Source organism: Pelodiscus sinensis, chromosome 6 (assembly GCF_052426305.1).
Source record: "Pelodiscus sinensis isolate ZL-2025 chromosome 6, ASM5242630v1, whole genome shotgun sequence".
Taxonomy (NCBI): Eukaryota; Metazoa; Chordata; order Testudines; family Trionychidae; genus Pelodiscus; species Pelodiscus sinensis.
The window spans coordinates 20850936-20865096 of NC_143057.1; the positions used below are offsets into that span (position 1 = coordinate 20850936).

Here is a 14161-nt window from a genome sequence, read left to right on the forward strand (position 1 = left end):
CTGAGGGCTGCAGCTTAATTGTGGTTGCATATACATGCAAATATATATGCAAATACTTTCTTTCACACTGACAGGCATGAATACAAAGCACTTCCCACAATGCCCTGGCACGTCTGGCACTTCCTCCCTGGGGGCTAGAAACGCCGACACCCTTACTCGTCTGTTCCAGCCAGCCCATCCCATCCACTTGCGTCTTTCAGTGCTCACCTCGCCTGGGAGATGCCTCTCTGTTGCGGAGCATGTTCCCAGTGGAGGCCATGTTCAAAGCATCCCATCTGCGGGCCGTGTGTTGAGCCCCACGTAAACCCAAACCACGGGCCACAAACAAACAGGCTCTGGGCCACGTGCGGCCCTCAGGCCGCTTATTGAGTGTCCCTGTCATAAAACATAAGGAATTTAATGTATTTGACTTTTAAAATGAGCTTTCATAATTTGTCTAGATTTGGCTCATGCATAACATGAACATAACTAGCCTCACCACTAGCCTCAAATTGGACGAGGGGACATGAGAAGAGTGACCTGGTTCTTTTCCTATGCCCTTATTTCTTCTACAGAAAACCAGCTTCTTTCCCATACCCAGAAACTATGTGCCTCCCATTCTTTCCCTCCTACTTTACAGGGTTCCCCATTCTCTGTTTGTTTCCCTATTCCTGCTTTGTAGTCTCCCATGCAAGGGCATGGAGTATTTCTGCCCTTGGGCTGAAAGCAACAGGCAGAGAGCTGGCGTCTCCTTCACTGCATCATGTAGACACTGGAGAGGTTGTGAGCTGTGAGGATAGTATGAAACCTTCTTTGCGCTTCTCTTCCTCTGGCTCTTTCTGTCAACTAACCTAGTTTGAACTAGGGTGGCTAATGTAGGCATTCAAACTTGCAAATGAAGCCCGGGATTTAACTATCCTGGGCGCCGCCATTTTTAAATGCCCCATAGTTCGAACTACGTGCCTGTGGCTACATGCGGCATGGACTAGGTAGTTCAAATTACAGCTCCTAATTTGAACTACCATTATTCCTCCTGCAAGGAGGATTAACAGTAGTTCGAATTGGAAGCTTTAATTCAAACTACCTAGCCCATGCTGCGTGTAGCCGCGGGCAGGTAGTTCGAACTATGCGGCATTTAAAAATGGCGGCACCCGGGAACATGCAAATGAAGCCTGGGATATTTAAATCCCGGGCTTCGTTTGAATGCCTACATTAGCCACCCTAGTTCAAACTAGGGTGGCAGTGTAGACATACCCCAAGGGTGTTTGTTAGGAGCCTTACGGAGAGTTAAGGACAACTTTTTAAATGCTAATGAGTCTTCCAATTTTTACTGAAGTCAATAAGGCTCTGCTTAGTGATGCTTACAATATTTCCTGAAAATTTGAAATGGATCAGATGTAGCATTCAGAAGTAATCCAGTTACGCCGAGACAGCCAGGCCAACTGAAAGGCTGGGCCTCGTTTTACCTGGTCCGGGCCCCCTCTCCTACTCACCCCACTAAAAGAAGTACATAAAATACCCCCACCCCCCGCCTTGAGCACATCTGTATTTAATTTGCTGTAATTTATATATAATGGCTTGACACGGAGATTTTCTTTTTTTGGTACTGAAACCACGAGGATGCCTGTTAGTTAGAAAACTGACTCCATAAATGTTTCAGTAAGTGAAGTGTTTTAACAAGCATCCACCAACCTCAGAGGCTATTTACTTAAACTACTAATGTATGCTTAAAAAAACAGTGCATGGAAAAGGCAACAACAACCCTTTTGCACCACCTAAACCAAATTGCTCCTCAGCCCAACCATGATGTGTTTCCTTAAGGAAGGCAAGGAAAATGTCTTGGCTCCTTGCGTGGTGATTAAGCTCTTTGCGGCATGTATGGGCTGATCTTTCTGGTTCAGGTTTTATTTTTGTGATTCACCATTGGCCCTGGGGACTTGTAAATGAGGGTAGTCCAAACCCCGCATCCGAGCTAGAAGCAGCAGATGGTTTTATAGTACTGAGGAGGGTGCTAGGGGAAATGGTTTCCCATGCTGGTGTAACCACGTACGGGTAACTAAATGCTGACCATGCACTGAATCACATCCTCCTAAGAGTTCTGCCTAAACAAACCCCCATTATGTCTCAGAGTACAGGCTTCCAGGGCCCACTTCCTTCTCAGCCACATAAAACTGCCCTGTTTTACTTATGCCGGCACACAAATAAAACGTTCAGTCAGTAAAGGCTTAAATGTAGTTTATAGAATACATTTATATGTACAACCTTAGCGGAAAAGATGGAGGACCACATCCAAAACAAGTGCTATGTAGCTTGTTCATAGGGTTGGCAGGTGTCCGATTTTCTACTGGACAGTCTTGTTTTTGGGCCCTTTGTCCGGTAAAAAAAATCCAGAAAATACCGGACATGTGCAATATCTGGTATTCCCTGGTTTTCCGGCTGGGCGCTGGGTGGAAGCCTGGCGGGGGCGGGTGTGTGTGTGTGAGTGACTGGGAGGCGGGGTACGATTGACGCTGAGAGCCCTGGTTGCATGTGAGGAGGAGGAGGGGCAGCCTGGTCCAGGCTCCTGCGTGCTGGTCAAGTGGGTGGTGGAGCCGCAGCCGGACTGACTCGTGCGGGACGGGAGCGCCCTGAGATCTGCACAGCCTGGGTCAGTCCTGCTCCCCACCAGCTGATGCGCTCCCCTGCCCCCTCCTTGGGATTGATTCTCCCCAACTTCTCCTCCTGGTCTTCCCCGGCCAGTCCCACCATCTCTGCCTCCCGCTGGCCGGTTCCTGCTCCAGATCGTCCCTGGCCAACCTCGCTGCATCCCTCGCCAGCCCTGCTTCCAGCAGACAGTTCTCCCCTCCCCCTCCTCCTGCTGAGCTCCCCCAGCCAGCTCGGCCCCTGTCGGCTGCCCCCCCCGATATCCCGCGACCAGCCCCATTCTGCCTGACCCCCCCCACCAACCAGCCCTGCTTCCCGTTGCCCCCCCCCCATCTCCTCTAGCCAGCCCTGTTAGCTTTGTTTCTCGGCCCCTTCCCTCCCGGCCAGTCCCTCCCTCCTCTTTCCCCCATGAAGCATGTCCGGTAATTTTTTTGACTACTTGGTAATCCTACTTGTTCAGCCTCCGAGCAGTTGCTTTCAGCTCATAGCATACGTGAGCCATGTACCTCCTGTTCCAGGCCAGGTTCAGAGCAAGCGCTCCACAGTGTGCAAGGGGTTCCAGGCCATCTCACAGAAGAAAGCCATACTAGGTCTGTAGCAACTGCTGTCAGCTGAAGAATTTTAGCTGAAGGAATGGATAACTGCATAAATTTCTATAAAGAACAAATGTGGAATGTTCCAGAATGCTTCACATAGCTGCTCCCAGAGGAACATTTTGTCTGGCATGAGCAACCCCCTCATGATATCACCAGTGTAAAGCTGGAGCAACTGCTCTGAAGCTCCCCCCAGCCATCCCCTGATAAAGGGAACACAATCATCTTGCCTGTCTAGGGGCATGTCTAAACTACATTTTTTTTCTAACGAGAATATGCACATTCTGCAGAAATCTACATATCTTCTTCCGATCTCACTTTCAAAAGAGCATCTTACCTCCTTTTTTAAGGAAGAGCATTTTTTTGTGGGAGACCGTACCAAAAGTTTTTCTAAAGTCAAGGAATAGCATATCCACTGACTTCCCCATGTTCACAGAGCCAATTACCTCATCATAGAAGCTAATCAGATTGGTCAGGCACGACTTGCCCTTGGTGAATCCATGTTAACTATTCCTGATCACATTCCTCTCTTCCAAGAGCTTCAAAATGGATTCCTTGAGGCTCCCCTCCATGATTTTTCCAGGGTCTGATGTGAGGCTGACTGCTTTGTAGCAACCTGGATTGTCCTCCTTCCCTTTTTTAAAGATGGGCACTACATTTGCCTTTTTCTGATAGTCCGGGACCTCTCCTGATTTCCACGAGCTTTCAAAGATAATGGTCAAAGGCTCTGCAATGACATTTGCCAACTCCCTCAGTACCCTCGGATGCATTAAATCCGGCCCCATGGATTTGTGAATGTTTAGCTTTTCTAAATAGTTCTTAACCTGCTCTTTCTCCACCAAGGACTGCCCACCTCCTTCCCTTCCCATACTGCGTTGCCTAGTGCAGTAGTCTGGGAGCTGATCTTGTCTGTGAAGACAGAGGCAAAGAAAGCACTGAGTACTTCAGCTTTTCACACGTCATCTGGTTACCTCCCTCATCCAGTAAGCGACCTACACCCTCTCTGATCACCCTCTTATTGCTAACATGCCTGTAGAAACCTTTCTTGTTACCTTTCACATCCAATTCCAATTGTACTTTCGCCTTCCTGATTACTCCCCTGCATTCTTGAGCAATATATTTTTAATCCTCCCTACTATCTGCCCTTTCATAGCAGACTAGGACTGGAAAGGACTTTGAGAGGTCATCGAGTCCAGTCCCCTGCCCTCATGGCAGAACCCAGTACTATCTAGACCATCCCTGATAGACATTTATCTAACCTACTCTTACATATCTCCAGAAATGGAGATTCCACAATCTCCCTAGGCAATTTATTCCAGTGTTTGACCACCCTGAAAGTTAGGAACTTTTTCCTAATGTCCAACCTAAACCTCCCTTGCTACAGTTTAAGCCCATTGCTTCTTGTTCTATCCCCAGAGGCCAGGAAGAACAATTTTTCTCCCTCCTCCTTGTGACACCCGTTTAGATACCTGAAAACTGCTTTCATGTCCCCTCTCAATCTTCTCTTTTCCTTGTTTAGTTTGCTAAACAAGCCCAATTCTTTCAGCCTTCCTTCATAGGTCATGTTCTCTAGACCTTTAATCATTCTTGTTGCTCTTCTTTAGAACTTCTCCAATTTCTCCACATTGTTCTTGAAATGTGGTGCCCAGAACTAGACACAATACTCCAACTTAGGCCTAATTAGCGCAGAGTAGAGCAGAAGAATGATTTCACGTGTCTTGCTCACAACACACCTGTTAATGCATCCTAGAATCATGTTTGCTTTTTTTGCAACAGCGTCACACTGTTGACTCATATTTAGCTTGTGGGGTCCACTATAACCCCTAGATCCTTTTCTGCCGTACTCCTTCCTAGACAGTTGCTTCCCATTCTATATGTGTGAAACTGATTGTTCCTTCCTAAGAGGAGTACTTTGCATTTGTCCTTATTAAACTTCATCCTGTTTACCTCAGACCATTTCTCCAATTTGTCCAGATCATTTTGAATTATGACCCTATCCTCCAAAGCAGTTGCAACCCCTCCCAGCTTGGTATCATCTGCAAACTTAATATGTGTACTCTCTATGCTGATATCTAAATTGTTAATGAAGATATTGAACAGAACCGGTCCCAAAACAGACCCCTGCAGAACCTCACTTGTTATCTTTCCAGCAGGATTGTGAACCGTTAATAACTACTCTCTGAGACTGGTTATCCAGCCAGTTATGCACCCACCTTGTAGTAGCCCCATCTAAGTTGTATTTACCTAGTTTATTGATAAGAATATCACGCGAGACCATATCAAATGCCTTACTAAAGTCTAGGTATACCATGTCCAACACCTGTCCCCTATCACAAGACTCGTTATCCTATCAAATAAAGTTATCAGATTGGTTTAACATGATTTGTCCTTTACAAATCCATGCTGGCTGTTCCCCATCACTTTATTATCTTCCAAGTGTTTGCAGATGATTTCCTTAATTACTTGCTCCATTATCTTTCCTGGCACAGAAGTTAAACTGACTGGTCTGTAGTTTCCTGGGTTGTTCTTATTTCCCTTTTTATATGTGGGCACTATATTTGCCCTTTTCCAGTCTTCTGGAATCTCTCCTATCTCCCATGATTTTCCAAAGATGATCGCTAAAGGCTCAGATACCTCCTCTATCAGCTCCTTGAGTATTCTAGGATTCATTTAATCAGGCCAGTGCTGGCTTTCCGCTGCAGGGGAGAGAGGTGAGCCTCATGGGCTAGATCCAGCTGGCAGGGAAGGAAGTGGCTGCATGCTCTGCCGCTCACCCTCCCCCCAGCTGGGAGAATGGTAGTGCAGGAAACCACTTGCCTGGAGGTTTTCCCTGCTGCTCCCATTTCTCATTATTGGGGGCAATGGGAACAAGGGGGGTGCCTGGGAGTGGCAGGAGGCATGGAACCAAATAAGTGACCCCCTATCCCATTCCCACCAGGACCCCGCACCCTCACCCCACTTCTGCACCCCACCCTACCCTCAGCCCAATTCTGCGCTCAGCCTCCCAGCCAGACCCCCATCCTATGTCTGCTCCTTCATCCAACCTCCCAGCTAGCTCCCGCACTCCCACCCCCTTCTGCACCCACTTTGTTATCATGGGTGGTTGGCTGGTTGTTCGAGGAAAGGTGTGCATTGAGCAGGGTGGGCCATGGGCCAAAAAGCTTGAAAACCACCGCTCCAGTGTCTGCAGCATGCTACGTTTTCCCTGCATAGCGAGTGTTTGTGAGCAAATGTGTTTATTTCCTGACTTCTGGGCTATCCCCCTTGTTCATCTGAAGAGGGTTAGGCACACTGCTTTTCAGTTTTATGTGCCAGTGCAAAGGGAGTCATGATTTCCCCCAATGGTGCATCTGATTGCTTAAGAAACTTACAAGCTCCATCCACAACAGCAGAGAGATGAGCAGCTGTGCAAACTGCGCAACTGTGGAAACAGGAGGAGGAGGCCGGAGAACTTTGCAAGCTCTGCTCCACCATCTCGCTCCTGCTTTAAAGTTAAAAAAGGACAAGCCAGACAAAAGTAGTTAAATAAATAAGCTGCATTATCTGTACAAAATTGATATAAAAGCAAGAGGTTTTCTAGGGGAGGGAAGCCTCCTTCTGTAATACTCAGTAACTCACATCATCGTATTGGGATACTGCCAAGGCACAATTCATAGGACAAACATCAGAAATTACATTTGTAACATGTAAAAGGGACACAGCAGCCTTGCCAGACCTCGGCTCCTAAGCTCAGTTACACAGCTAATGTCCAACGTGGGACCATCCGAATATGTTTTGCTATTAAAGAAATGTGAATACTTCCCTGCATGGCTTTTCAAGATCTATAGCACTAGAAACAACCACCCAATTATTACAGGTTGCACCTCTCTAACCCGGGTCCATGGACGTTCCAGAATCAGAGAGTCCTGGGGCACTGTGGGTGTGTGTGTGAGAGCCCAGTGTGATGTGGGGGAGGGGAAGGGCGAAGCCCATGTGATGTATCTAGGCTGCCCAGGCAGTGGCAATTGGCAGCCTGGTGCACAGCTGAGCTGGGCTGTGGATGGGAGAGGGAGGGGGGCCCCAGCAAGCAGCTTAGTTGGGCTGCTGGAGGTGGAGAGGGGAGTTTGGAACATGGCCCAGCACATGGCCCAGCTGGGCTGCTGGAGAGCGGGGGCACCAGGGAAGCTGGCGTGTGGCCCGGCTGGGCTGCCTGGGGTTGCTGGGAAGCCCGGTGCGGCAGCAGGGCTGGGAGGGGTCACTGGCAGGAGAGCCAGAAATGACCTCCCCTGGTCTGGCAAAATCAATCATCCGGGACCAGTCAGGTTCTGATGGTGCTGGACCAGGGAGATCCAACCTATAGTAAGGAATTGATGCTTTGTTCCTCACATAATTATAATTCCACAAGTAGAAAAGACCCTCCCTCCAATTGTCATAGTTTATGAAGCAATCTGTACAGAGTGAAATGTATCCAAAGTTAAAAGCAAGTGCTATTAAAACAGGAAAATGACACTATTACCACTGATCCGCAGGAACAAAATTTCAGGGAGTTCACGCAAAAATCCCCCAAAATAGTTTTTATCCGGACAACATAATGTACAATTATTAATATTGCACTTTTTATACAAGGAATCCTAATAAATATACACAAAAGATATACATTTACATACATTAAACAATTTCTTTGCTTTTAAATAAAAATTACACTGATTCTTAGCAACGCAATTTCTCAAACACCAATTCACAGAGCGCGTGTTCCTTGCCAGACACATTTAGGAATGACCAGACTGGAGGCAATTTAATGCAATGGACCTGGGGCTGACCTCACAAGAGAACTGCCAGGCTTGTTGAAAAGTCCACATGTGAAGTAAGCAGCAACATATCAATATTTGAACAGTGTTTTGTTACTGCATCATAAGACGGGAGTCCCTGTGGAGATGACAAGAGGCATAGCCAAACCCTACATTTAGAGATAGTCCTAAACCAAAATTCCAGATCTGGGCATCTTTCCTTCAAACTTTGGGGAATTTCAGATCCATACTTTGTAGTTCATGCCGATTCCTACTAGGTGGTGAGCTACTTGGACTTCCACTGACTTGAAGATATCAGCACCTTGAAGAAGGAAGCACTTTTGATTATCGATGGAATTGGGTGACAACGAGCAGTCAAAATCATGCTACAAATGTGAAACTTGATTCTCGCTTCTCAGCTCACCTCTGACTGCAGAGTTCTATTCATGGACTACACCTGCTTCACTTTCTCCCATCCACCTTCTTGTGTGTCTTTTAGGAATCTGCACTACCAATTTGGGGGCAAAGCTGATGTGCATTCTGCATGTCTACATGACGGAAATAGCTATAACAAATCAGAGCAGCTGTGTTCTCCTTCCTGATGAATTAATTATCATTGCTGGTGGACTTGGCTGTAACGAGAGAGAAATTCCATGCTGGCAGGCCATAGAAACCATTTCTACAAATTCAGAGTTAGAAATAGACTGAAACCTTGGATCTAGAAGTCCAATAATGGTGGGCTCTCAGGCTCCTCTCTTCCCCAGATACATTTTAATCATGTTAAGATGCAGCATAGTAAGTAGCTCCTGTTGCCACACATATATGCCAGAACCCCTCCTGTAAGTACTCTGCACAGAACAGTGATGGCAGACATCTACTGGGTCTGCCAATGCCAGAGCATTCGATCATTCACTTGCCTTTTCTGCATTAATACTGTTCTTCATTTTCTTCATACTGAGGGGAAGAAAATCTTGGTGCACTTATTTAGATGTATTTTAAACTCATGCTCTAGCACAATGTTCAACCTCCTTTTCAGGTCCTAAGTTCTTAGCATGAGAGAGCGAGTGAGCAAGCGCGAGAACAGGAACACAGCTCTAGGACAGCAGAGTTTTTTTTTTAAAAAACCAAAACTGTATGCTTACATTAACAAACCCTTCTATGGTGAATGATGTCTCTTGTCCATTGCTTAGCTTAATGTTTAGGTTCAAACCCTTTTTTCAGTAGCCCATGATCTGTAAAGCTATTTGATCCATGCACTGATGGTCTGATCTGCTGCCAATGGGAGTTTTTTGCTTTGGTGTTTCCCCCCCATCTGCTAGGTGCTGTGTCTCTCAAGGCCGATATGAGGATTCCTGGGCAGCTCGGTTCCACTTGAACCTGACATGTTGTTTGTCTTCTCTTTCTTTTTGGCTTCCTACCATGACTGTGCTTTGCTGCATTCATCTCCCAGCCTTGCTGAAGGGAAAACTTGTCAAGTCCTTTACAACAACGATTCAGTAAAGGTAAAAATAAAAATAAATAAATAAACGGAAGAAAACAGAATTCTGTCCAATTAATTTTGTTAACAGTGCTTCCGATAGTGAAGCAAAAGGCGCATGCCCCTGATCCCCTATCTACATTGCTCTGATCTTCATGCTTTTCCACAAGTTCCACAACAGCGAGATTTGAATTGGGTGAGCTGGCAGAGTTTGAGCTGCTTCACCTTCTCACAGTACCTGGTGGTGTCTCTGCACTCCACTGGCAAAGGGGGAACAAAAAGGAGATGCAATGAAAGAACAGTGACTTACCTGCCCGTAACTCTGGTTTGTCAAGATTTTCTTATCCACGCGGGCCTCCCTCAAGGTGCACATGAGCCCCAAGGGTCTACACAGACACGGGTTTGAAAAAGGATTTAACATCCAGCTTTCTTTTAGACCACACAATCAGGAAGGGGGACCCTGCAGTATGAGTAGCACTGATGACAGGTTAGTGGGTTACCTGCATCTTGGTATTATCATTGTGCTAGTGGGGGTTTTGCTCTCCTGTACCCCAGGAGCTATCCCCAGTGTCAGGATGGAGTTAGAAAACCAGCTCATTTTGTTTACATCTGTAAGAGGATTGTTCAACCTTTATGTGCTTGATCAGCTTAAGAGGGCCACATGGCTTGGTCAGGAGCTTGGAAGCTCCATGCTGGCTAGTTCTGAAGCTACTAGGGGAGATTTCTAACAGGCGGAGCACTGAACTTGCAGCCTAAGGAAAGGATTAAACAACCTTTGTGCTTTCCTACTCCTTGACTGTTTCACTGCCAGAAACACTCCCAATATTACAGACAGCCCTGGGGAGGCTCCTTTACAGCAGCCTCATGGTGTTGCTCTATGGGCTGCAGCACTGCCTGGAACCTCCACAAGGCTTTGTGTTGTGGCCCCCACACACCTTCTCCCATGGCAGCTTGTGTGGGGGATCCTCAGAAGGCAGCTCTATGGCTGTCTGCTGTTGTACCAGAGGAATTCTCCCCTGGCTGGAACTGTGGCTGTTAGGTTCTGTTTATGCCATTCTGATTCTTTTAACTGCCAGATCAAGGCTGAGGGTCTCACATGCCTCCTTTAAGTTCTCTCTGTGATGGTCCGATCCTCTCTCAGCAAGCTAAGCCAGCCTCATTGTGTTTGTACTGGCTTTACTGAGCAACTATATTTGCCTCTAGCGAGAGGAGAAAGCCTGTAGCAAGCTCTTCGGTAGTCTAGCAGCTGCAGAATGGTTCTGCTTCTGCTCCACAGCACCCAGCCTGTGTGGAGATCCCTAGTGCTCAGCCACAGACTTGCGGGCTGCACTCTAGCTTCCAGGTTTTGGCTCTTGTACACAATGCTTCAGAGTGCTTGGGAGTCGTGACTGGCAAAGAGCTCATGACTTACACTCACACTGGCTGCTGTTCCCAGGGGGACACTGTCGTAAAAAGGCTTGCTTTCCAAAGAGAAACCTTCATTCCACATAATTTATTCCTTTTGCAGTATTTATAATGTGCACTTTTTTGGTAGGCCCAATTAAGGTGCTAGTTACCTGTAAGTAATATCCATTCCAGGAATTCCCAGTGCTAACCAACTCACCAGCTTCCGGTTGCTTGATGTTAACATAAGCTAACTAATTGTTTATGACTTACTCTTTCTCTCCGTACCAATAATGGAGGCGTGAGACTGTACCTATCAGCCCCATCAGCAAGAAGGTGAGATCCCAACACTTAGAAAACAACATCAGCAACAACAAACAACCCTGGATCCATTCCAATAAGAACACTTGATTTTGCAGGCTGCCATTGGCCATTTTTCAGACAAAGGTTTTCCAAAGAAGCCCCGCAGCGGGGACCAGCACCGCGTTCTGGGGGCCAAGCTCAGGGATGAAAATTCACAAATGACTCCTTTCTCCCACAGGAACGTACTGTTTTCGCAGGGGGTGATGTTGCAGCGTTGCCAATTCGCAGGCCTGGGCCTCCAGGAACAATAGTGCTCTTGCATGGGTTTGTTGGTGCGGACATGCACACATTCTACTCGCCGAGACTGGAAGCCGTAGTTCCCACACGTAGCTGTACACAGAGTCCACAAACTGACCCTCCAGTGCACACCACAGATGTCTGTCCAGCAGTTCTGTGTGCTCACGGGCCTGTTCATAAAAAAGACAGAGCTACTATTGTAATACGAGAAATGAAGAGGCTTAGTCACACTGGGCAATCCTCACACATTGGGGACACTATAGGCCCTATATCTCTGATCTGAACCCTCTGGACTTTTATCTATTTACACCAGCTGAGGATTTGGCTTCCACAACTTTAACACTCCCTCTGCCTATAATGTATTTAATGACATGACTCTACATAAGAACATAACATAAGAACATAAGAACGGCCGTACTGGGTCAGACCAAGGGTCCATCTAGCCCAGTAGCCTGTCTGCCGACAGTGGCCAGCACCAGGTGCCCCAGAGAGGGTGGACCAAAGACAATGATCAAGCGATTTGTCTCCTGCCATCTCTCTCCAGCCTCTGACAAACAGAGGCCAGGGACACTATTTCTATCCCCTGGCTAATAGCCTTTTATGGACCTAACTTCCATGAAATTATCTAGCTTCTCTTTAAACTCTATTATAGTCCTAGCCTTCACAGCCTCCTCTGGCAAGGAGTTCCACAGGCTGACTACACGCTGTGTGAAGAAGAACTTTCTTATATTAGTTTTAAACCTGCTACCCATTAATTTCATTTGGTGTCCTCTAGTTCTTCAATTATGGGAACTAAGAAATAACTTTTCTTTGTTCACCCTCTCCACACCACTCATGATTTTATAGACCTCTATCATATCCCCCCTCAGTCTCCTCTTTTCTAAACTGAAAAGTCCCAGTCATTTTAACCTCTCTTCATATGGGACCCATTCCAAACCCCTTATCATTTTAGTTGCCCTTTTCTGAACCCTTTCCAAGGCCAAAATATCTTTTTTGAGGCGAGGAGACCACATCTGTACACAGTATTCAAGATGTGGGCGTACCATAGTTTTATACAGGGGCAGTAAGATATTCTGTATCTTATTTTCTATCCCTTTCTTAATAATTCCTAGCATCCTATTTGCCTTTTTGACCGCCGCTGCACACTGTGTGGAAGTTTTCAGAGAACTGTCCACGATAACTCCAAGATCCCTTTCCTGATTTGTCGTAGCCAAATTAGCCCCCATCATACTGTACGTATAGTTGGGGTTATTTTTCCCAATGTGCATTACTTTACACTTATCCACATTAAATTTAATTTGCCATTTTGTTGCCCAATCACTCAGTTTGGTGAGATCTTTTTGGAGTCCCTCACAGTCTGCTTTTGTCTTGACTATCCTAAACAGTTTGGTATCATCTGCAAACTTTACTACCTCACTGCTTACCCCTTTCTCCAGATCATTTATGAATAAGTTGAACAGGACTGGTTCCAGGACTGACCCTTGGGGGACACCACTAGTTACCCCTCTCCAATCTGAAAATTTATCATTTATTCCTACCCTTTGTTTCCTGTCTTTTAACCAGTTCTCAATCCATGAAAGGACCTTCCCTCTTATCCCATGGCAATGTAATTTACACAAGAGCCTTTGGTGAGGGACCTTGTCAAAGGCTTTCTGAAAATTTAAGTATACTATATCTACCGGATCCCCCTTGTCTGCATGTTTGTTAACCCCTTCAAAGAACTCTAATAGATTAGTAAGACAGGATTTCCCTTTAGAGAAACCATTGTTGACTTTTGTCCAACAAATTATGTTCTTAATTTGTTAACACTATAGGTCTTATATCTCTAATCTGAACCCTCTGGACATTAATTGGACCTGAATCACAGTGACTGTAAATCAGTGTAGATCCATTGTCTTAGTGGACTGTGTTGAGGCTCTGGTCCATTAACTTCAGCTGGCAATTACAGAATGGTACTCAACAGGCCAGATTCACAGCTGGTGTCAATCGGCATGGCTCCAATTAAGTCTGTGTCCATTACACCAGCTGAGGATCTGAGCCAAAAAGCCTATTCAATTATTTTGATCACGTTTAGGGTGTATGTGTGTATACACATATAGATACACCAAAACCACCATCTCCAAAGGAAATAAAATCTCTGGCTTAATTCATAGGTCTCTGTACTGAAGAAGGTTCTGATGATGATGGGTCTCCAATACCTTGGCAGGACACTGCACTGGTCAGAAGACACAGAATTCCCATCCCTGGTCTGGCAGAAAATCTGTCTGTGCTGTACAGCTAGTCGTGGTCCGATGCATGGCCCGTTACACTGTGAAAGTAGAAAAAGGACACTCAGTGGCATAAAGAGAGTACAAGTTGACACAGACTTGGTTAGAAAAATCTCCTTGATACTGTCACTTGAGCTGAATAGCATTGAGCTTGGACACCAGCCTTTGATGGCACCTCACCAAGCTATCCTGCTGAGCTAGAACCTCTGGTTTCCTTCAGTGATGGCACAGAGTTGGGTCACAACCCTCAGCAGAGCAATACAGACACTGAGTTCCACTCAGCTCTGGGAAGGTTCAGTCAAAGGGACCTGATGTAGCACCCAGGTGCACAGACCCAGGGGGACCAGAATGCCAGATAAATCGTGTTCCTCTGCATACGTTTTATACAGAGCAAGCTCATAAGTTGTTTGCCCCTTTATCAATAAAAGAGAGCTAGGCACAGCTGTTGTCCCC

At 46.3% G+C, this 14161-nt stretch overlaps 1 protein-coding gene across 12 annotated transcripts in view; it reads right to left on the reverse strand.

Moving 5' to 3' along the window:
- Positions 1–6733: 6733 nt before the first annotated feature.
- Positions 6734–14161, reverse strand: part of ADAMTSL1 (ADAMTS like 1) — a 708340-nt gene continuing 700912 nt past the window's right edge. For 7 of the 12 annotated variants that reach the window (XM_089779187.1, XM_075931513.2, XM_075931510.2 and 4 more), the window contains 2 exons: positions 13640–13749; positions 6734–11611 (listed from right to left, as the gene is read on the reverse strand). In XM_089779187.1, the coding sequence (XP_089635313.1) occupies positions 11206–11611; positions 13640–13749 (516 nt within the window). In that variant the 3' untranslated portion in view covers positions 6734–11205. The remainder of the gene's footprint in view (positions 11612–13639; positions 13750–14161) is intronic. The other 5 variants (XM_089779188.1, XM_075931516.2, XM_075931515.2 and 2 more) reach the window with 2 other exon arrangements.